This window comes from Sinohyriopsis cumingii, chromosome 3 (genome assembly GCF_028554795.1).
Source record: "Sinohyriopsis cumingii isolate HCF-2022 chromosome 3, ASM2855479v2, whole genome shotgun sequence".
Taxonomy (NCBI): Eukaryota; Metazoa; Mollusca; class Bivalvia; order Unionida; family Unionidae; genus Sinohyriopsis; species Sinohyriopsis cumingii.
In genome coordinates this window covers 143,794,733-143,820,270 of record NC_142963.1, presented here as the reverse complement: position 1 = coordinate 143,820,270, position 25,538 = coordinate 143,794,733, and the positions used below count along the sequence as shown (strand labels likewise).

Genomic DNA, 25,538 nt, shown 5'->3' with positions numbered 1-25,538 from the left:
ACAGAATTTGTTTAACTTTTGTTTACCGTAATCAGTGCTTACAGTACCATCTTGTGCCCTAGTTTGGCTTTCCAATGCACAGTAATGAAAGCTGAAGCCAGCTGAGTGGTTGTAAATGACAGGCAGTCACTCACAGCAGAGGTCTGATTAAGACAAGTTTTAGTGTACCTATGTTTTATCAATAACAGACAAGACAAAAATATTTTATTTTAAAAAAAAAGGAATTTCCTTACAGTGAGATAGTACTGGGTCCTGAATTGCATCTTCTCCAACAGTTGCATAGATAGTCAGTGGACCATCCCTATAATTTGCTGCTGTGTTCTCAGAAATGCCCCTGGAAGAAATCAAAATGCACTGATATTGCGATAAAAATGTCCTTGTAATTTGTTGTGTTCATGGAAATGCCCCTGGAAGAAAAACAAATCCACTGATATTGCTATAAAAATATTCCCTCAAATTCTCATAGCTGCCACTTTCACCTTTGTGTAAGTGTTTTTATGATAAAGCTAGGTTTGCATCAGAAACTGAATCTAACGGACAAAAGTTGTATTAGTTCTTGAATTAATCTACACATTAAACAACATTTTAATGGGTCATTCTTATGCAATACTCATAATCTTTTTTTTTTCTGAACTGAGACATCTGTATCTGTGGTTTTAAAACACAGTACAAAGTACGAACAGCAACAAATTAATTAAATTTTGTGAGATCGTGAACAGACTCACGTGAACTTCAGAGTAAACGTTGAGACTAAAGTTTCTAAGACTTCAGGGTCATAGTGTAATTTCTGACAACTGCCACACTTATTCTATTAAATATTCTTGCCAACTTTACTTTTTAAATTCAGTTGAAGCCATGGCTTCTTGAATTTGAAAGAATATATGATTCTTGGTATTGCAGTCCGCAAGTTTTATGAATTCCAGCTGGTAGCACTCTAAATGAGATAAAGAGATGAATTACATGAATCCAAAGAGAGATTGTTTCTTTGTAGGAAACAACATCATGTGATTTGCAATAAATCATGATACTGTGTACTGCTGTGTCACCGACTTTATGTGAAGTGATGATCTATTTTTCTTGTCATATTGCACAGCTAAAATGGCATTATCACTATTCTGAAACAAGTTACATTTGAAACATTTGCCATAAATTAAGTAACAGAACAATTAAATACAATTGTTTATAAGAAAATTAAATTGTATAAACCAGCAAACAAACAATATTGACTTCTGCTTCATCCTGATCAATAAGAGCTTTACACATGTTGCCCTCTGCTTTGTGTTGATCAATATGAGGTTAATTGGCTCAAACACATGTTGCCCTCTGCCTTGTGTTGATCAATATGAGGTTAATTGGCTCAAACACATGTTGCCCTCTGCCTTGTGTTGATCAATATGAGGTTAATTGGCTCAAACACATGTTGCCCTCTGCCTTGTGTTGATCAATATGAGGTTAATTGGCTCAAACACATGTTGCCCTCTGCCTTGTGTTGAACAATATGAGGTTAATTGGCTCAAACACATGTTGCCCTCTGCCTTGTGTTGATCAATATGAGGTTAATTGGCTCAAACACATGTTGCCCTCTGCCTTGTGTTGATCAATATGAGGTTAATTGGCTCAAACACATGTTGCCCTCTGCTTTGTGTTGATCAATATGAGGTTAATTGGCTCAAACACATGTTGCCCTCTGCCTTGTGTTGATCAATATGAGGTTAATTGGCTCAAACACGTGTTGCCCTCTGCCTTGTGTTGATCAATATGAGGTTAATTGGCTCAAACACATGTTTCCCTCTGCTTTGTGTTGATCAATATGAGGTTAATTGGCTCAAATGCGTGTTGCCCTCTGCTTTGTGTTGATCAATATGAGGTTAATTGGCTCAAACACATGTTGCCCTCTGCCTTGTGTTGATCAATATGAGGTTAATTGGCTCAAACACATGTTGCCCTCTGCTTTGTGTTGATCAATACGAGGTTAATTGGCTCAAACGCGTGTTGCCCTCTGCTTTGTGTTGATCAATATGAGGTTAATTGGCTCAAACGCGTGTTGCCCTCTGCTTTGTGTTGATCAATATGAGGTTAATTGGCTCAAACGCGTGTTGCCCTCTGCTTTGTGTTGATCAATATGAGGTTAACTGGCTCAAACGCGTGTTGCCCTCTGCTTTGTGTTGATCAATATGAGGTTAACTGGCTCAAACGCGTGTTGCCCTCTGCTTTGTGTTGATCAATATGAGGTTAATTGGCTCAAACACATGTTGCCCTCTGCTTTGTGTTGATCAATATGAGGTTAATTGGCTCAAACACATGTTGCCCTCTGCTTTGTGTTGATCAATATGAGGTTAATTGGCTCAAACACATGTTGCCCTCTGCCTTGTGTTGATCAATATGAGGTTAATTGGCTCAAACGCGTGTTGCCCTCTGCCTTGTGTTGATCAATATGAGGTTAACTGGCTCAAACACATGTTGCCCTCTGCTTTGTGTTGATCAATATGAGGTTAACTGGCTCAAACAAATGTTGCCCTCTGCTTTGTGTTGATCAATATGAGGTTAATTGGCTCAAACGCGTGTTGCCCTCTGCTTTGTGTTGATCAATATGAGGTTAATTGGCTCAAACGTGTGTTGCCCTCTGCTTTGTGTTGATCAATATGAGGTTAATTGGCTCAAATGTGTGTTGCCCTCTGCTTTGTGTTGATCAATATGAGGTTAACTGGCTCAAACACATGTTGCCCTCTGCTTTGTGTTGATCAATATGAGGTTAACTGGTTCAAACATATCATACTGACCTCTGCTTTGTTTTAATGAATATGAGATTAACTGGCTCAAACGCGTGTTGCCCTCTGCCTTGTGTTGATCAATATGAGGTTAATTGGCTCAAACACATGTTGCCCTCTGCCTTGTGTTGATCAATATGAGGTTAATTGGCTCAAACGCGTGTTGCCCTCTGCCTTGTGTTGATCAATATGAGGTTAACTGGCTCAAACACATGTTGCCCTCTGCTTTGTGTTGATCAATATGAGGTTAATTGGCTCAAACGCGTGTTGCCCTCTGCTTTGTGTTGATCAATATGAGGTTAATTGGCTCAAACGCGTGTTGCCCTCTGCTTTGTGTTGATCAATATGAGGTTAAATGGCTCAAACACATGTTGCCCTCTGCTTTGTGTTGATCAATATGAGGTTAACTGGCTCAAACACATGTTGCCCTCTGCTTTGTGTTGATCAATATGAGGTTAACTGGTTCAAACATATCATACTGACCTCTGCTTTGTTTTAATGAATATGAGATTAACTGGCTCAAACGCGTGTTGCCCTCTGCTTTGTGTTGATCAATATGAGGTTAATTGGCTCAAACACATGTTGCCCTCTGCTTTGTGTTGATCAATATGAGGTTAACTGGTTAAAACATATCATGCTGACTTCTGCTTTGTGCTGATCAATGAGGTTTACAGGTTCAAACACATCCTGTTGACCTCCCATTTGTATTCAAGTTCACATAAAATTTCATATTGCTCTGACATTACTAACTTTGTGTATTTCAAACTCACCGTGAACTGCAACTGATTGTAAAACTTATTCATTACTTTTTTTTACGCAGGACTCTGCTGAAAATTTACATTTAATTTAAGTTGAAGGGTTTAATAGAAGTTTGGAGGCTTTCTATAAAACCATTACTTTCTTGTTCTTTTTTTTTACATACAGCATTCCCTCAATGTAAGGCCAACAATATAACAGTGCTCTTTTTATAAGACAAGTATAGTCATGGATCCAATTTCATTATTGAGAAGTAGGTTTATATATATAATTCATTATAGGGTGGTTTCACTATAAGGTGGTATACTCTGTGCAGGGTGGTTTCACTTTAAAGTGGTATACTCAGGGTGATTTCACTGTAATGTGCTACAATGTTTCGGGTGGTTTCACTGTAAGGTTTTATACTCTCTGCAGGGTAGTTTCAATATAAGGTGGTATACTCAGGGTGGTTTCATTGTAAAGTGGTATAATGTGAAGGGTGGTTTCACTTAGGTGGTATACTCTCTGTAGGGTGGTTTCACTGTACGGTGGCATACCCTGTATGGTGGTTTCACGATAAGGTGGTATACTCTGAATGGTGGTTTCACTGTAAGGTGGTATACTCCCTGTACAGTAGTCCCCCTCTTATAAGCAACCCCTAATGTAGCAGGAAAGTGGCCTTATAATGCGGGTGGCCTTTCTAGAGGGGGATGACAAATGCGAATAGTAAATACATATGAAAAAAGTCACAAGTACATTTAACTTTAATTATTTAATATTTTAATTAAAAAATCACATGCATGATGTGAAAAAATGTAAAACAAACTTTGTCATCATTTGCAAAAGAATGCTATGAATAATCATTGATACAGTTTTAAAACTGTCTTTTTAATCATGTTACAGTTCACATCACGTCACTTTGTTGGTAACAGTCTAAAAAACAAACCAGTCTCATCACATTAAAAATATCCTTGCTGTCATATCCCCTGCATATATCGTTTAGTCTTTTGTTCCACTCTTCGACAACTTCATTATTAACATCAGCTGATTTGCCGCTAATGATAGAACACTTGATATTGTGTCACACTTGAAATCTGTGTAACCATCCGTTACTTGCAATAAAGTCGTCATATCCCAGTTCAACTGACAAATTTTTTGCTTTTTCTTGTCTTTCAAATCAGGATACAAACGTCTCCTGGCTCAAACAATCTTCCTTTCTCCGTCCATTTCACCTTTCCACTTCTGCAGAATTGTTTCATTATCTTTCACGATATTGTTTATCTGAGTCTTCCTGACGTTAGTTTTCTGAAGGATCCTCGACGAACCCCCCCCCGTCAGTTGAATTACTTTCACGTTCTCCTCTAAACTGAGAATTTTTATTTTCCTCAATGACATGTTGATCTTTTTGCAGTAAGTTATTCATGTTGCCAACTACAATACTGATAAAACAATTTTGTATGCATCTAAACAAATTGCCATGTGTTTTTAAAGGAAGTGATCTTGTCACGTGATTTGTTAGTTGCAGTCTGGTACCCTATTGTTTTTTTACATTTCTTGAAACTAGGTGAGAGAAGCCAAAACAGCTTCGATATGTACCATTAACATCACACAGATTTGACCTCGCGGCCACTAGGATTCGTAATTTTGACAATTATTGTCAGTTGTAATAGCCACTGATTACCAAAGTGAACAAGCTCAACATCTTACTAAGGGAATCCATAAAGGCTATTAAACCATTTTCCTGCTGACTTGGGTATTGTACATCAATACTGCCACTTCTCAGCTGTTACTACTGTTCGATAATTGTATTCTTAACAATTATCAGTGACTAAACCGGACATCTTATGATAACACAGCAGTAAGGCTAATTGGATTACATGTACGTACCCTTTTGTATGGATTAAAATTTGAGTCTTTCTCGGTTTTTATGGAATAAATTTGGCTTCTTGTGAGGCGTAAATGATATAATATTAACCTTAGTGGTAAATGTACTTTACTCAACATTTCTTTCAGTAACGAAAACCTGACATTGGGAAACAGAAATCGGATTACTTAACACACGTTATGAACACAATACTGGTTCTGGATAATATTCAAATAAAATGCGGCCGCTTGTGAGGGGTAAATTTTACGATTTTTCACTAATATGCTGGCCGCTGGTCACGTTAGCCGGGTGGCCTTTCACGAGGGGTACTTTTGAACATAAACTCATTGGTGCCAACGGATTCTGGCCTTAAGGAGTGGGTGGCCGCTGGTCAGGGGGGCCGTTCAAGAGGGGGACTACTGTAGTGATTTCACTGTAACGTGGCATACTCTAGGGTGGTTTCACTAAGGTGGTATACTCTCTGTAGGGTGGTTTTACTGTAAGGTGATATAATGTGTAGGGTGGTTTTACTGTAAGGTAGTTCATTCTCTGCAGGGTGGTTTTGCCTAAAGGTCGTATGCTCTCTGAAGGGTGGTTTCACTGTGAGATGGTATAATATGTTGGGTGGTTTCATTATAAGGTGGTATGCTCTCTGTAGGGTGGTTTCACCAAAAGGTGGTACACTCTCTGTAGGTGGTTTTACTGTAAGGTGGTGTACTCTCTGTAGGGTGGTTCCACTGCAAAATGGTATAGTAAGGTGGTATACTATCTGTTGGGTGGTTCACCAAAAGGTGGTACACTCTCTGTAGGTGGTTTTACTGTAAGGTGGTATACTTTCTGAAGGGTGGTTACACTGCAAAGTGGTATACTCTGTTGGGTGATTTCACTTTAAGGTGATATACTCTCTGTAGGGTGGTTTCTCTATAATGTGGTATACTCTGAAGGGTGCTTTCACTTTAAGGTGGTATACTCTGTAGGTTGGTTTCACTACAAAGTGGTATACTCTTTAGGCTGGTTTCACTTTCAGGTGATATAGTCTCTGTAGGGTGGTTTCACTGTAATGTGGTATACTCTGTAGGGTGGTTTCACTTTAAGGTGATATACTCTGTAGGATGGTTTCACTATACAGGTGATATACTCTCTGTAGAGTAGTTTGATTGTAAGGTGGTATACTCTGCATGGTGGTTTCACTTTAAGGTGGTATACTCTGTAGGGTGATTTCAGTTTTAGGTGGTATACTCTGTAGGGTGGTTTCACATTAAGGTGATATACTCTGTAGGGTGGTTTCACTTTAAGGTGGATTACTCTGTAGGGTGGTTTCACTGTATGGTGATATAGTCTCTGTAGGGTGGTTTCACTATAATGTGGCATACTCTGTAGGGTGGTTTCACTTTAAGGTGATATACTCTGAAGGGTGGTTTCACTTCAAGGTGGTATACTCTGTAGGGTGGTTTAAGGTGGTATTCTCTGTAGGGTGGTTTCACTTTAAGGTGGTATCCTCTGTAGGGTGGTTTTACTTTAAGGTGGTATACTCTGTAGGGTAGTTTCACTACAAGGTGGTATACTCTGTAGGGTAGTTTCACTTTAAGGTGATACACTCTGTAGGGTGGTTTCACTATAATGTGGATTACTCTGTAGGGTAGTTTCACTGTATGGTGATATAGTCTCTGTAGGGTGGTTTCACTATAATGTGGTCTACTCTGTAGGGTGGTTTCACTATAATGTGGTATACTCTGTAGGGTGGTTTTACTTTAAGGTGGTATACTCTGTAGGGTGGTTTCACTTTAAGGTGGTATACTCTGTAGGGTAGTTTCACTACAAGGTGGTATACTCTGTAGGGTGGTTTCACTGTATGGTGATATAATCTTTGTAGGGTGGTTTCACTATAATGTGGTATCCTCGGTAGGGTGGTTTCACTTTAAGGTGATATACTCTGTTGTTGTTGTTGTAGGGTTTAACGACATTTTTCAGCACACGATAAATTATACATGGCGGCCAGTATTAATGGTGGAGGAAGAACCCGGGAAAACCCCGGAAAGAATCATAGACGACCGATAAGCTACTGGCAAGCTTTCTCATATACCCACATTAGCTGAATATATACTCTGTAGGATGGTTTCACTATATGGGTGATATATTCTCTGTAGAGTAGTTTGATTGAAAGGTAGTATACTCTGTATGGTGGTTTCACTTTAAGTTAGTATACTCTGTAGGATGATTTCAGTTTAAGGTGGTATACTCTGTAGGGTGGTTTCACTTTAAGGTGGTATACTCTGAAGGGTGGTTTCACTATAATGTGGTATACTCTGTAGGGTAGTTTGACTGTAAGGTGGTATACTCTGTAGGGTGGTTTCACTTTAAGGTGGTATACTCTGTAGGGTGATTTCACTTTAAGGTGGTATACTCTGTAGGGTGATTTCACTTTAAGGTGGTATACTCTCTGTAAGGTAGTTTGACTGTAAAATGGTATACTCAATAGGGTGGTTTCACTTTAGGGTGGTATACTCTATAGGGTGGTTTCAATGTAAGGTGGTATAGTCTCTGAAGATTGCTTTCACTTTAAGGCGGTATAGTCTCTGAAGGGTGCTTTCACTTTAAGGTGGTATAGTCTCTGGCATTATAACAAGGGAGTACCTTAATTGTAAATACATTTTCTTGCATGAAAAGAACATGTACAGCTGGTTCAACATGAAAGACTTTAGGACATCAGCTGCACTCAAAACATCACACTGCATAAGCCAAATTCAGTAGCATTTTTTCATATTATGAAATTATTTTTGTCAGTTTTTTGCACAAATAAAACAAAAGTATTTGTTTGTAACTAGTCATATAAAAAAAATGTCAATATACGATTTGCAAAGGTGAAAATTTGCTGAAGCATTCAGAAAAGACTAAGCCCCTGAGCTACAACTTTGCCGTTGCATTCTAGTATTTGAACAAAATAAATTATGCCATCGTACTCTAGTATTTGAACAAAATAAAGTAAGCCATCATACTCTAGTGTTTGAACAAAATAAACTATGCTATCATACTATGATGTTTGAACAAAATAAACTATGTCATTGCACTCTAGTGTTTTGAATAAATCAACTATTTGCAAACCTTAACTGTTTACCTTAATAAAGTCTCAGAGCTTGGCTACAAGCTTGATATTAAAGCAAAATTATTATTATCAGCAAAACACTTTCAACATCTTTAAGAATTTGTCATAATTCAATACTTTGGTGAATGTTTGCAATTTTAAAAAATGGCAGCTTATTTGTCTCCTCTTTCTTGTATGCTAACCAGAACTCAAATTTCATATGGATTTATATTTCTCCCTTCTAATTCATTTTGAACTTTTTATTTTGACTTGTACCAAAGTATTTACTATGGTATGTAAAAAAGTATATATTAAATCTCTAAAAGGGACTTTGGTATGTATGAAAAATGTACATGTTTTATCTTTGAATCAATAATAACAGCATACTCTACACAGCAAAAGAGAGTATAAACATGACAAATTAAAAGTATTTTATACACATGAAATGTGTGTACTCACCATTTGACTTTCTGGAGTTTTGACAAAATTTTCTTCCAATGCTGACCATTATCTTTTGTGACATAAAGATCCTAAGTGCAAAAAGACAAAGAAAAACATGAATCCAAACAATATAGCGCTATCTGCTAAACTCCTATCATCAAAACATACTAGATGAATCCAAGCAATATAGCACTATCTGCTAAACTCCTGTCATCAAAACATACTGGATGAATCCAAACAATATAGTGCTATCTGCTAAAACCCCTGTCATCAAAACATAATAGATGAATTCAAACAATATAGAGCTGTCTGCTAAACTCCTGACATCAAAACATACTAGATGAATCCAAGCAATATAGAACTATCTGCTAAACTCCTGTCATCAAAACATACTGGATGAATCCAAGCAATATAGAACTATCTGCTAAACTCCTGTCATCAAAACATAATAGATGAATTCAAACAATAGTGAGCTATCTGCTAAACTCTTTAGTTTTCTTTAGTTGTGACCTTGAACTTTGATCTACTGACCTTAAAGTTAGTGGACCTTCTTTCTTACCCAATTATAAGTCATACACAATCTTTGGTGAAGGTGTGTCATCAATAATTGAAACTGTTTATAATAAAAAAATCTTTCAGCCATGGTAATGTTGACCATTGCCCTTTAATCCCTGAAATGGATAACATTCTTCTTCCTTACTGCAAGAGTAATCCATCCATGTTTCATAACTGACGATGGTGGAGAACAAGTTATTGTATGAAAACCATTATTCATCTTACAGTCACAGTGACCTTGGCCTTTTGAACCCCAAAACTGAGAGGGGTCTTTCTTATCTGAAATGCAAGCCATGCAAAAAGTTTGGTTCAGATCTGTGAGGTAGAACTACTGTTCTTTTGAAACCATTTTTCTTCTTTAAGTCACCGTGACCATGACCATTTGACCCCCAAATTGACTGTTTTTTTTTAAAATCAAACAGCAAGAGATCCACAAATTTTAGTTTAGATCTGTGATGTAGGACTAATGTTATTATATGGAAACCATTTTTCTTCTTTCAGTCACAGTGACCATGACCTTTGACCTTATGACTCTCAAAATTGATAGGGTTCTTCCTTACCCTAAGTCCAAGTTACCCACAAAGTTTGCTGGAAGTATGTACTGTAGAACTAATATTAATGTGTAGAACAGGAAAATATAACAAATGGATATACATGGTCATAGCACAGTACGCTCTGATAAAATAGTAGACTTATCAAACACTGCAAGATGCTTTAACAATACAAAAATATACTTAGGTTACATATATATGCATACAAATATGCATAGAAAATTTCATTTGTCTATGTCATGTGGTGTTTGTGTATTATGCAAACAAATTCCTTCAGACACAAATGGATTGGATCAATGTATGATGAACCTGCAGTTGTATCAAATGGATCAATTTAAGATGAACCTATGCTGTATGGATTAGATCAATATAAGAAGAACCTACTGCAGTAGAACCTACTGCAGTAGAGTTTGATCACTTTAAGAGGAACCTATCAATGTATGGATTGCATCAATTTAAGATGAACCTACTGCTGTATGGATGAGACCAATTCAAGATAAACCTACTGTTGTATGGATTGGATCAATTTAAGAAGAACCTACTGCAGTACAGTTTGATCAATTTAAGATGATTTTACGACTGTATGGATTAGATCAATTTAAGAAGAACCTACTGCTGTACAGTTTAATCACTTTAAGATGAACCTACAGCCGTACGGATTAGATCAATTTAAGAAGAACCTACTGCTGTACAGTTTGATCAACTTAAGATGAACCTATGGTTGTATGTATTAGATCAATTTAAGATGAATCTACAGCTGTATGGATTAGATCAATTTAAGATGAACCTACAGCTGTATGGATTAGATCAATTTAAGAAGAACCTACTGCTGTACAGTTTGATCAATTTAAGATGAACCTATGGCTGTATGGATTAGATCAATTTAAGATGAAACTACTGCTGCATGGATAAGATCAATTATGATGAACCTATGGCTGTATGGATTAGATCAATTTAAGATGAACCTATGGCTATATGGATTAGATCAATTTAAGATGAACCTACAGCTGCAAGAAGTAAAGGCAGGATAAAACTTTAAAACCTTTTCATTATGTATACTGTACAGTCTGCTTAAAAGCTCACGTGTGAAAATTATGTTTCTAATATAAATTTATAAAATAGGCAGTACAACTTGTTTCTTCTTACATCAAAATTTTTTGTTCTGATTATGTCTTGTATTGATATCTTATTTAATTATGGAAAAAAAAATTTTTTGCAACTATGCCATCTACAGTATTATAAATATGCACTACAATTAATTAATAAGCAACAGACAAGAAATGTCAGAAAGAAATTTAATTGTTTGGCAATTACATAAAAACTCTTAAATAGAAAAGGAAGGAAAGTAATGATAAATGAACAAAAATAGATTAGGTGATAACCTTTGTATCTGATGAGACAAGCATATAATTTTCATATCCTGTGATTGGCTCATGGTAGATGAACTTGTCATTAATCCTGAAGTCCAGATTTACAGAAGTGAATGTCTGTCCCCCATCTGTTGTAATGTACAACACGGTGCCTTTGCTTCCTTCACCAAGCAGATAAAGCTGTAAAACACTAACACATGTTAAAAAAGTACACACCAATAGCATTCACAGTCCCAAAAAAGTACACACCAATAATATTCAGTCCCAAAAAGTACACACCAATAACATTCCCAGTCCCAAAAAGTACACACCAATAGCATTCCCAGTCCCAAAAAGTACACACCAATAGCATTCACAGTCCCAAAAAGTCACAAGTACTGACCAGCAGCATTCTGGGTCCATGATCAACAATGTGACTTCTCTCTCCCATCACAAGAGTGTAGTGCTGGATAACCAGGACATGGTTGTTGAGTGGTCAAAATTTAGAATATTTACAACAGTCAATTAAAACCAGTTTTACTAAACCCATAAATCAAACAGTATAAAACAAAAGAAATATTCATAAAGCTCTGAAAATTTGAAATTTTTCTCATTTCAATTCATCAAATTGTTATCTTAATTTATTCTTGAAAATATGTTGCTATAAAAAAGAGTGACTGAGATTGAGGCACGAATCTTTTCTTCATACTTTTAAATGAAAAAATCTCAAATAAACTTGTTTACCTACTGTACTAAACAGCAGTAGAAAAATGTTCAAAGACCATGGATGCCTAGCAAGCAATCATACTGAAAAATCTGGTTGCAAAGCAATAACATTTGGTCATCAATCTAAAAATCTTTAATGGAATTCCAATTACTCAATTATTCAAAATTAGCACTGGCACTCTCTTGCAAATTAGGTGAAATCAATTGCCAGAAAATCCATTTATTGATTTTGCATCAGACCAAACACTTATTTTGAATGACAGCCATTAACAACTGCTTGCCCAGCTGGATTTTTACTTCCAGTCAAATGGTTGCCCTGCATTAATCTTAAGCAATCTAAAGCAATGGATTTTTCTACCGCTGAGTATCAAACAACCTACAAACCATCACTGAGTAACAATTTACTTGGGAATGGGTTACAAATACATTGAATTTCACTCACTTCAAGTTTCGTACATGAATTTTTGGTCACCTTTGGAAATCTTGAGAGCTGAAACATATGTAACTGTGTAAACAAGAGGCCCAATTCAGCATGAGATCACTCACCTGGCAGACATCTGCCAAGCAGCCAAATGTAACCACTCTCCTGGCTGACATCTGTCAAACAGCCAAATGTAATCACTACCCTGGCTGACATCTGCCAAGCAGCCAAATGTAATCACTACCCTGGCTGACATCTGCCAAACAGCCAAATGTAATCACTCTCCTGGCTAACATCTGCCAAACAGCCAAATGTAATCACTCTCTTGGCTGACATCTGTCAAACAGCCAAGTATAATCACTCTCCTGGCTGACATCTGCTAAAAGGCCAAATGTAATAACAGTTGGTCAAGAAATCCCAACAGTGGTATGCATTCTGTTGAAATTGCTGCCAATGCTGTTGATTGCATATGTTATAAAACAACTGCTGCAAAAGCTCTGGATCTAGGATCACAAAGGCAGGGAACGCTGAACCTACAATCCTCCAAATGTGGGGGACACACAAAATTTCAAAAGGTCAAAGAATAATGCTACACACAATTTAATGTACAATAGTAGCAAAACAAGATAATATGTATTGCTCATACAATTTTGCCACCATAACTTTGTCATCGACACTACAATGTCATCTCTTCCTTGGACACTTCTTATTATAAACGTTTTATCAAGTGCTCAAGTAATCCATAACATTTACACATCTGAATATCTGGTTCACCTGAAAAGAGGCTGCACTATGGAATTTTCTGTCTGGATTTCACTCTCACTTTTAACTGTAACATTCACTATCTACCAATACTTATTAAAATAATTCAATTTTTCTGATTTGTGTGTGTGTGTGTGTGCGTGATTTGGATTTTTAACGTAGCTTTAACAATTTTTCCGTCATATTGCTACGATGTCTGCAGTATGGCAGTTTATAGCAATGTCTAGCACTGGGGCATCATGCCACAGACATGTAGCATGATGTCCCACACAGTCACATTATCCTGACACCAGGCCAACCAGTCCTAGCACTAACCTCTTAATGTTGAGTGCCAAGCGAGGCAGTTGTTAGTACCATTTTTTTAAAGTCTTTGCTATGACTTGGCCAGGGATTGAACCCACGACCTCCTGCATCCAAGGCGGACGCTCTAACCACTAGACCACCGAAGCGGTCTTGATTTATTTGTCTTTATCAGCTAATAATTCATTGATTATATGCCAAATTCTGGATTTCTCCAAGTTTTTAACCCTCAAAAATGAGAACCTTGTGTTATTAATTCAAACTTGAAAGTATTTTAAACTAGTGATCATAGTGACTTTGTGCTAAAAAACAGCTGACTACTACAAAAAAATGAATGCTTTGTTTACAAAAAAATGATATTTTAACATTAAAATTAACGATCATCTTAATATTTTCATCACTTTTAGTGCCTCTGGCCATTGCTAGAGCCAATAAAGATATAGACAGATGTAAACTAAAGAAAAAAGTAGGCAGATTTTGTTATTTTTTCCTGAAGAAGATGTGTGCCATGGTGTATACAGAGTCAAGATTTTAAATGTATGACAAATACTGGAGGAAACCTTTTACCATTTACTCAAAATGCAATACTTTTTCAAGGTATCTGTAGTACTTGTAACTTTATCTATATCTGGTTGCACATTGTCATTATTTTTCCAATAATGAAAGACCCCTATGCCAGGATGCTTTCTATCCAAGTTGGTAAAATCTGGGTCTGTGAAGGTTTTTTTTTTTGTTTTCTTGTATTTTTTTTCAAGAAAACTGCTTCAATGTTTTTCTAGTTTTAGTGATGGCAGCCATATTTGACAGAAGAACAGCAGTATTTGTATAAATCTGAAACTTTTTAAGCTAGAATATTCTCTGCCAAAGTTGATCAAAGTCTGTTAAGCAGCATTTTTTTAAAGAAGTTATTAAAGGTCTTTTTTTTCTTCCATTTTTTAAAAGTTGTTTTTCTTTTTTTCAATAACAGCATGCTCATTATATGGCAGTTTGACATTTGTACAAACTCAGAAGCCCTTCATACTGGAATTCTTTCTGTAAAATTTGGTCAAATTCTATTCAGTGGAAATCAAGAAGTCATTTAAAGGGTTTTCAATAATGGCAGCCATGGATAGTGAATCAACATCACTGGTATAAATTTGAAATCATTTATCACCAGAATTCTTTCTGTCACATGTAATCAATTTCTGCTAAGCAGGTTTCTTTTAGCAGCAGTTACTAAATAAGAAAAATGATATGACTTCTCTTAAACCTTTCTCTGCTTGAAATAAATAGTAATTTTAGTAGCTGTTTTAATCATTAGTAAATTAAATATTTAGTTTTTGGTAAAATAACTGATGATAAATTGGTATCTTTTGAATAAAATTAAAAAATCCTTTCTGCCAGGTTGCTCTGTATCAAATCTGATAACATTCTGTTTGGAAAAAGTCACTGCAAGTTTTCTTTAATTTTAGTAATGGTGGCAGATCGCTATCAGTTGTACAAACCAGAAAATCCTCTGCTAACATGATTTTGGTCAAATTTGGTTCCACTGTATCTGAGAATTAATTTAATGGTCATCTATGCAACAGTGTCCATATCTGATTGGCATTATTTTCACAAATATTAAAGATCTTCATGTCAACATGTTGTCTATCAAGTTCAGTCAAATAATATCAATGGATATGGAGAAGTCATCACTTAAGGTTTTTATTTTATTTTCATTAATGGTGGTCCTATCTGATAGCAGATCACTAACATTCATCTGTCAAATATAAAATTCTGGCCAGTGTTCTTGTGCCATTATAATTTAGCCTAACTAAAAAGAAATGCTGTTGCTCTGATGTGTCAAAGATTGAAGATAAAATGAACAGAAGGCAGTATGCGAGGTCCTATGGGTGAATCTCATGACATTATTCCAGGCTGAAGATTACAATAAGGAAACTGACGGCTGATAATGGACAATTGACAACAAACCATTTCATAAGCTCGTCTAGCCCATGACCAGTAGAGTTAAAAAAAGCCCTGAAAATATTTATATGTAAAACTAACACTCAGTTGTAGCAAGAACTATGTGGACTAACACTCAAACAAACAAAATATATAAGTGGATTGCTGAAAACAGGTTAAGAAAATCAATAGCAAAGGAAACTTCACCGAGCAAAATATCACATGCCTCATCACATAATCACATGTCCAAAAATAGGATGTAAACTGAAAGTGGGCTGTGAAGCAGACATCAGATTGGGTCCAGGTTCTTTTCTCAGTTCTAGACCCTTCCATCCTAATAGGAGGAAGGAATCATGGATGATCATGTATAATTTGTAGCTTGAATATGACTTAGGTGGCGCTATACAGTTTTGCATTTTGCATAGGGTTAGGAATTTAAAGAAAAAGAATGTCCCCGGCTTTCCTCACTGGTTATACTGGCTATTTAAAAAAGACCTTGTATATCTTAGGTATAATGCAAAGAACCTTTAATTCCCTTTATTTTGGTGTATGATTGATGGGTGTACTATGGGTTATAGAGTATACAGCTTGGCCTTACTTCAAATGTGCACCTTTCAAAAAAGTGCTAGCTCTACTTGGTCATTTTCACTTCCTGAACTTCAGAGGTCAATTGTATAAAAAAGAGCCGATAACTTTTTTTACATTTTATATATTTGGTAATTCATTCATTGCACATTCAGAAGCTGGTATTGTCTAGTCTGGCAAAATTCATTTTCCCTATTTTAATAGCTGCTATGTATAGTGTACTTTAGACTAATTCAGACTGATTTTTTAACACAAGGGAGCAGTCATTTTAGTTAGCAGTGTGCTTAAATCATGTAAAATTTCCATAAGTACAATATCCAAAAGAAATATCATCCACATTACATTAATGTAGCATTGAGGTATGCAAACATTCTCTCCACTGTGCATGTTTTAAATGCGAACTACTTCACCTTACATACGTCACTCTCTCAAAAGTACATATTATCTGGTGAGCGCCACCATAAAGAAGATGTAGGTATTATTTTTTTATGATTTAATTATGTTTATATGGCTGAAACATTTAAGTCGCAAGCATCAAAACAATCCTTATGAATAATTCTCCTGCCTTTTTCCCCACAGAACAGTATTTATGAGTGTCAGAGTCTCTAACAAGTCCAGCCTACCCCCCACCCCCATGATAAAAGTGAGCTATTTTAAGAATGCACATTACATTTTGTAAACATAGCAACCAATGTTATGCTGAATGATAGGAACATGAAACTAGCCAGAATTATTTCTGAGATATCAACAATGAATTTTACAATTAGAAAAGGGAGGTAACTCATCAGCTTCATAAAGGTCAAAGGTCAAAGTGTAAAATATTTGCCTATTGTTTAATATGGAAGAAGCAAATTCACTTTCTCATCATTTATTTTTTTATTTCATTGCAAATAAATGAAAAGAAACATTTTCACCATATATTTCTGTCACTTATTGCAACAGTTTTAAATTTAAGTTGACTCTGTTCCTATATTCTAAGTCTTCTAATTTCCCCATAATTAAGGTCACTACTCACACAAACATACCTCATGGCAAATTATGTAAGCAAGAGAAAAATGATCATAATTAGCTTATTTTCATGCTTAAATGCAATATGAATGTACCATTTTATTCAGAACATCATACATAATGATATGAAAATAAAAAAAAATAATTGCAAACATTTTTTTATTTTCTTTAAGGTGGCGCTATACAGTTTCGCATTTTGCATAGGGTTAGGAATTTAAAGAAAAAGAATGTCCCCGGCTTTCCTCACTGGTTATACTGGCTATTTAAAAAAGACCTTGTATATCTTAGGTATAATGCAAAGAACCTTTAATTCCCTTTATTTTGGTGTATGATTGATGGGTGTACTATGGGTTATAGAGTATACAGCTTGGCCTTACTTCAAATGTGCACCTTTCAAAAAAGTGCTAGCTCTACTTGGTCATTTTCACTTCCTGAACTTCAGAGGTCAATTGTATAAAAAAGAGCCGATAACTTTTTTTACATTTTATATATTTGGTAATTCATTCATTGCACTTTCAGAAGCTGGTATTGTCTAGTCTGGCAAAATTCATTTTCCCTATTTTAATAGCTGCTATGTATAGTGTACTTTAGACTAATTCAGACTGATTTTTTAACACAAGGGAGCAGTCATTTTAGTTAGCAGTGTGCTTAAATCATGTAAAATTTCCAAAAGTACAATATCCAAAAGAAATATCATCCACATTACATTAATGTAGCATAGAGGTATGCAAACATTCTCTCCACTGTGCATGTTTTAAATGCGAACTACTTCACCTTACATACGTCACTCTCTCAAAAGTACATATTATCTGGTGAGCGCCACCTTAGCATCCTGGAAAGGTAAGCAATGCAATAGTTGTGTAATGCTGTTCTTATATTATGTTAAATTAAATCCAAATTTGAATTTTTTTCTCCAAACAAAATTCTTTGTCTCAAGCAAATACAAACTACAAAAAAAACAAAACTAAACTTAATGAGATTTGATCCAATTTTTACCTTTTGAGCATTGTCAGGACTTCTCTGGAGCCCAATGTCATGCTGAATAGGTGTGGAAAACTTATTGCTAATGTTCTGGAATGTCTTACCAAAATCTGTGCTGTAAATAGAAAATGAAATGAATTAAGAAATTGACATGTGCAATAAAACAAGTCTAATACTGCTGAACATTCTTGGACATTAGCAGACTAAAACTGTTTTCTAGTGCTGAAGAATAACTACTCAATAGAAATAAAAAAAACATCAATTAAATGTGAGCCCTGTGATACCCACTCTCTGTCAGTAACTCTATCTCCTGCAAAGACTGCTTGTAGAAATTCACCAAACTTTGTACACTGGCTGTACATATTAAACTATTTCAACTACTAGCACTGACTTAAAGACTTTAAATAACGTTTACTTCCTTAATTATTGTCAGAATATCAGCATGTTTCTGTTTTATAATTTCATGGTGTTTGTTTCTGTAATCTTGTCACATGTTTTTACGTTTTATCTAATATTACAATTGCAAAGTGCTTAGAGCTTCTAAAGATATGGCACTCTTCTAAGTCAACATTATTATTAGTATTAGTGTTATTATTTTTATTACATCCATCTATGAGAAGGTATAAGTTTGTATGATCTGTCCACCTGCATCCCTGGAACAAGGTAGAGGAGGAGGAGGAGGAAAAGGAAGAAGTGGGGACGTCAAAAGTCAAATAAACAAAAATGTTGTATAGCATCACAGTTTATACAACACAAGGATGCATAATATATTTAAGTGATTCTGGGTTACATCCCTAGGTCAAGGTCAGGGGAAAGGACATAAAATAAAAGGTTTTGGGATTTATCCCAGTGTGCCATGGGTCCATGGAAGTAATTATAATTCAGACTTACCTTCGGTAGATGTTGGATGAAGAAGTTGAACCAAACAGTACTTGGGTTGTCACTGTTATAAACGTCTGAATGAAAAATCAGAAAATTGTTCTCAGATAAAATAACTTTTGTCAGTTTTCATTTAAAGGGCTGCATCTCAAACAAATCTTTTTAGTTCTGGCCCTGTAGACAAGAAAAGTAACCTGAGCAAAAACTGAAATTCTGACATTTAAATCTAAAAAATACTGATCTTCAGTAACTCCAAAAAATAAAATTTCTGAAAATCCTATGTAATATTTACATAGCAATACGACTGAAAAATTGTTAAAGCTCAGAGATCTCGGAAACACTTAATTACGCGTATTTGGATGCCAATTTTTGATCTGGGATGCATGTAATAGGTGTGCAGCAAAATTTAAAGACTTGTCAGTCCTGCTTCAGCCACCTGCTTTGTGGGAAAATGTGTTATCAATTAGCTGTGCTGATATTTACAATGACAGAATTCAGTGACTGAAAGACCCCTTGATACATACATGTTGCCATTTTATAAGAGTACATAAAAAAGAACATGATGCAATAGCTGGACAGCAAGTTCAAAGGCTTATAGATATTTACAGTGATTGAATTCAGAGGCAGAAAGACCCAGAGATGTACATGTGGTCATTTATAAAAGTACATCAAATAAACAACTTTAGCTTTCGTTATTGTGTTCATTTCCGAATGTAGCGGAATAAGCAGTGCATGTGACCTCAGAATCAAGACATGTTGAGACTTAGACAAAATGCCATTCGTAAGTGGGTGACGAGTCGCCTAAAAATGTAAACTTCGCCTTCTTCTGTTAGGAAAGCGAAAATGATTTTGCCCTGTGATTATTTAAGACGTACATTGACTGTCCATACCATTTATTTTGTAATGCCTCTCGTCTTAGCCCGGTTAGTTCTAGTGTTGTAGCGAAATGTATTCATCAAGGCATCAGTAGCTAGGCCTAGCTTTTATATCAATTACGTTGACAAACAAACTCTTGCCCATTCACAAGCATCATGTTTTGATAGCTGATTGACTATTAACCCTTTTCCGAGTATGGTAGCAACTATCAATTTCCTGCATGCTATCCTTTGATGATAAAACATACAAACATGTGTTTTAAGATTAGAATCGGTAATGTGGATATATATTAACTGCCACTTATACATTATTTCGTCATAAAATTAGTTTGAAACTGTAAGTGAACCGGTAGGCCTAACAGGAAATAATGGCGGACTTCGCTAAGTCTGGGATGTACCAGTTTATTAGATTGTCTGTTTTCTTAAATCATTGGGCAAATATATTCAGAAAAAAATATACAGATCATTGAAACCAAAACCTAGGTATTATTTTATTAAAGATTTAACTTTAAAATGCAAATTATGTAGGTCAGAAACTTATGGGACAATGCTATGTTGTGGAATTTGCGAGATGTGCGCTAAGGTCTAAGCTGTTTTCTGACTTGACAGGTGTTTGCGAAAATATGGAAAAAAAACAGCAAATCAGATACTATTTATTTGCCTAAAATTACTACAAGTACGTATACAAATTTATAAACCATAAATTTGCGATCCTGTCAATGTACTGTTGTAATGAAGCTATATTATAGTGAGTGATTACATTATGAAAACCTCTCCATCTAAAAACAGATGCACTCAATGTCTGTGTTGATTCTGTAGGAAAGAAGGGACTGCAGCTTTTGATGGTGGGACTCCTATTTTTACTAAAATGGGAGTCCTGGACTCCTAGTTTTAAAATCCTAGCGAGACCTCTGAAGCAGCATTAAAAGTCAAAATCACGCACGCGCACACACACACACACACACAAATAAATCAGAAAAATTGAAAAACTTGAATCATTTTAACAAGTATTGGTAGATAGTGAGTGTGTGTGTAATTTAGATTTTTAATGTAGTTTTAACAATTTTTCAGTCATATCGCTACGATGTCTGCAGTGTAACAGTTTATAGTGATGTCTATCACTGCGGCATCATGCCGCAGACATGTAGCATGTCCCACCCAGTCACATTATCCCAACAACAGGTCGACCAGTCCTAACACTAACCTCTTAATGCTGAGCTCCAAGCAAGGCAGCTATTAGTACCATTTTTGTAAGTCTTTGGTATGACTCGGCTGGGGTTCGAAGCCGCAACCTCCCACATCCAAGGCAGACACTCTGACCACTAGGCCACCAGAGCGGTCAGATAGTGAGTGAATGTTACAGTTAAAAGTGAGTATGAAATCCAGACAGAAAATTCCATAGTGCAGCCTCTTTTCAGGTGAACCAGATATTCAAACGTGCAAATGTTATGGATTACTTGAGCACTCGATAAAACGTTTATAATAATCAGTGTCCAAGGAACTGAGTGGTGGTCTTACTTCTACTTCCTTTTCTGAATTTTCCTATGATCATCACTGCAAAAATACTTTGGGAAACCCATAAGAGAAAAAAATCACATCATTCAACAACTACTTCTACTGAAGTGACCATAATGTACACTTTTGCTGTTTAAATGCAAACAAGGTCATATTCCAAACACTAAGCCAGAGATCACATGCTTCTTACAGTTGGTTACTGTTCCATCCGAACTATTAGTTCTAGCAACTTCAGCACTCTCCTGAATCTCATTACAATCTTCGACAATTTTCCATTTAACCCCAAAATACTTATCCAAAGTTTGCAAATGGCATTTTGTCTAAGTCTCAATATGTCTTGATTTCTAGGTCATATGCACTACTTATTCTGCTACATTAGGAAATGAACACAATAATGAAAACTAAAGCTGTCCATTTGATGTACTCTTATAATGACCACATGCACATCTTTGGGTCTTTTCTACCTCCTCTCATGGGTAAGTGGTTCTTTCCGGGGTTTTCCCGGGTTCTTCCTCCACCATTAATACTGGCCGCCATATATAACCTATCGTGTGCTGAAAAATGGCGTTAAACACCACAACAACAACAACAACTTTTCTACCTCTGAATTCAGTCATTGTAAATATCATCATATTTTCCCACCACTCAGCAGCTAGGCAAAGTCTTTGAACTTGCCCCCTAGCTGATTCATCATGTTTTTTTGACGTACTCTTATAATGACAACAAAGTCATGTACATTTGGAGGCCTTTCAGCCACTGAATTCTGTCATTGTAAATATCAGCACAGCTTAAATGATCAATTGATCTGTGCATTTTCACACTCTGCAGGTGGTTGAAGCAGGACTCACAAGCCTTTGAATTATCCGCCCAGCTATTGCCTGTATACAGAAGACTCCTGCGTAAGTGATTTTCTGTGTCCCAGATAAAAAATAATGCATCCAAATGCACATGATTAAGCATTTCCGAGACCTCTGCGTCCCTGACTTGTGCTTTGGTAAATTTTACTTGTCCAACTTCAAAAATTAATTGTCTGGGACATCAGGCTAAGGGATTTGATCAATCATGATTCTTCTAAGAGAATAGGTCCATAAAAGGAATCCATCATATTAAAAGAATGAAACTAAAACATAGGACCAGGAATAGTAATCTATCTTATTAAGAAAGCAGACAGGAAACCGTCCACCCTATTAAGAGAATATAACCAGAAACAGTAATCCATCCAATTAAGAGAACAGAACCAGAAATAGTAATCCATCCTATTAACAGAACAGAACCAGAAACAGTAATACATTGTATTAAGAGAACAGAATCAGAAACAGTAATCCATCCTATTAAGAGAATAGAACCAGAAATAGTAATCCATCCTCTTAAGAGAATAGAACCAGAAACAGTAATCCATCCTCTTAAGAGAATAGAACCAGAAACAGTAATCCATCCTCTTAAGAGACAGGTCACACAAGATGCATATTTCACATTTTTGAGCAAACAAAAATGAAAATTTCTGGAAAAACAACAAAATGTATGCCATAAAAATAAAAGAATTTACAGTAAATAAAGCCATATAATGATCTATCAAACTGACCTAACTACTTACCCCATCATTCTCTCCTGCCCACGCCAATGCCATTGAGCCATCACTGTTGTTTTCAAAAACATACTGAAACAAAGAAAAGTTATTTCATTCATCAACCTGCGATGTCTTTTTATAAACTGTCACAAGTAAAAGTTTATTACTTTCAACCAGAAAATATTTTTTGTAAAACACATCCAGGGCTTCACAATTTTGTCCTTAATCCCAAGGTTTGGACTTCACTGGATTTGACCCACATAGTAAAGACTGGCCCAGAAGCAAGTTAAAGTTGGGTATCTGCATTCAGTTTACATACCCAGTATGTAAATGGTAACAGGGTGGAAATCTCCGTAGTTTCCAAGCTATGACTAGGGGAAAAGAATGGAACCTAGCAAAACAGCACATACAAGTGTAAATTTTTCTTCACAGGTTACTGGGTGGGGTTTGGATCTCAACTGTTACTATGCTATAATGTTGAAGCCAAGTTCTTGGCTTCAGAGGAGGACTCTAAGGAAAGTCCATGTCCCAGTATGACATGTTGGCACTTCAGTCAATGATCACATGACAATTGTCAAACATGCAAGACAAATTCACCTGGAAGTTATCTTAAAATTAAGAAATGTCACCCACAGCATCCTAGTCCCATCCATAGGAGACAAGACCAATATTCTTAAACTACTGGCAAATCTACACAAGGCTATCAATGACAAGTCTCACATGCCAAGCTGAAATAGTTTTAGGGAATGTCAACAACATTATGCTTTGCTTTAAAGTGTACAGATAACTACATATGAAGCAATAACTTGACTTACAATACAAAATTACCATCAAACACGTAAAAACTTGATTATATTAAACCATCCACTCTTCCCCAACTACCCTACAATGGACAGTGACTCTGTGGATACAGCCTAAATCCTCCCATCTTCCCCAACCACCCTACAATGTATGTAGTCCTACATGTAAGATATATCACATGTTATTTATGTTTTAGTATTACATCTTACTACCCAAAAAACGGCCTTGTATGCATGTCCCAATGTTGCTAGACATCAGAATGAGTAGTCAAAGTTTCAGGAATAACTCACACATTTGGCAGCCCATATGGACACACTTCCAGAAATTGATATGTAATTAATATACTTACAGTGCTGTTTTTATCCTGTTTGAATCAAAATCTGACACAAGTAAATGGATACATTTTCATGTTCCATTGACATACATCTGAATTTATTGCATTATGATGTTAGTCGACATCAAAACATGCTACACAGCACTGTTAGTTAAGAGAGTAAGATCCTGACGTCCAAAACATACATATCAGCGTTGAGATCTTACATGTAGTACCACAATGGATAGTGACTATGTGGGTACATCCTAAAACCCTCCCCACTTTCACAACCACCCTACAATAACTCGATAATTAGCCAAACTTCCTGAAAAACAACTCTGCATAGGTAATAGATTTTTACTCATTTTATATTTTTGTCTTCGACTATAGTTTTAACTGATCCGTTGCAAGATATAGGATCCCTTCGTAGCCTCGTAGCGATGCCCGATAATGTACTATTTCTTGGACAAGCAGATAAAAATATTAACAAATATTGTTAAGCCCTATTATTTAATATTTAATATTATCACTGAAACCTATTTTGTCACAATTTAATAAATGATAGAAGCCCTCACTCTGTCATCGATCTTAGTGCCTGATTTGATATCGGACAAGAAGTTAACTTCCTGGCTTGTACAACTTTCGTCGGTTCCTGAATCACTTGCGTCCCGTTTGACTAAATTATGTCCGACAGTTTGCGCATCCCCTGCAGGTTGTTGCATTTTTAAGACATCTACTCCATACACACCCCAGTGTGTACACAAAGTACCTATTAAAATAAAACTTAAATTTAAAGTTATTGCTCCAACAAATTGTATTAGTCTTTCCTCCATGTTGATGATGTTGTCACATGATACTAACCGGTGTAAAGGTATATTATCTTCGTGCAATATTAGCTCCTGATCAGTACAAGATATGAAAGGGATAAGACACCGGTAAATAATTACATAAATAAATAACAAATAAAAAATAATATACTTTATTAGTATATATGAATAATTTACCACACCATTCCCATATTTTCAGCAATATAAATGTATATTTTCAAGAAAGTTGAAACAGGAAAATACAGATTTGAGAATGACACAGAATTTGAATATAATTATTATCTTCAAATGTAGTAGTAGTAGTAGTAGTAGTAGGAAAATGATGAATTAATTGTTGATTAACTTATTAATTTATGCGACTCTAGTGGAGTGAATTAATAAATCAAACTACCGTTTGATGGTAAGGATTTATCTAAGCAAAGAATCACGTGGTAAATACACTTTTGTACATCTTACCCAAGGGCGTTCGGATTTATTTGAAACATTCCATTGTGCGGACGCCCGTGATCTTACCGTTTCAACATAAGCCTGTGATAATATATTAACAACAGAGTAAGAGATATTGTAAATTCTAGCTAGTGGCCCAAAGTGACCTAGTGGTCTTAAGCGCTTGCCATTACCGATCACTGCCGCGTGCGCGCGCGCGCGCGCGTGTGTGTGTGTGTGTGTGTGTGCGTGCGTGCGTTTGTATTTGGTCTAAACCGATG

The 25,538-nt window shown here is 36.0% G+C and overlaps 1 protein-coding gene across 1 annotated transcript in view; it reads right to left on the bottom strand.

The window, feature by feature from the left end:
• LOC149804012 (sortilin-like) overlaps positions 1 to 24,848 on the bottom strand; it is a 97,464-nt gene extending 72,616 nt beyond the window's left edge. Inside the window, exons 1-7 of the mRNA XM_089953900.1 lie at positions 24,580 to 24,848; positions 22,918 to 22,980; positions 18,946 to 19,010; positions 18,070 to 18,169; positions 11,379 to 11,546; positions 8,909 to 8,979; positions 234 to 334 (exon numbers count right to left, since the gene is read on the bottom strand). Coding sequence (XP_089810026.1) covers positions 234 to 334; positions 8,909 to 8,979; positions 11,379 to 11,546; positions 18,070 to 18,169; positions 18,946 to 19,010; positions 22,918 to 22,980; positions 24,580 to 24,837 — 826 coding nt within the window. The 5' untranslated portion in view covers positions 24,838 to 24,848. The remainder of the gene's footprint in view (positions 1 to 233; positions 335 to 8,908; positions 8,980 to 11,378; positions 11,547 to 18,069; positions 18,170 to 18,945; positions 19,011 to 22,917; positions 22,981 to 24,579) is intronic.
• Positions 24,849 to 25,538: the final 690 nt, after the last annotated feature.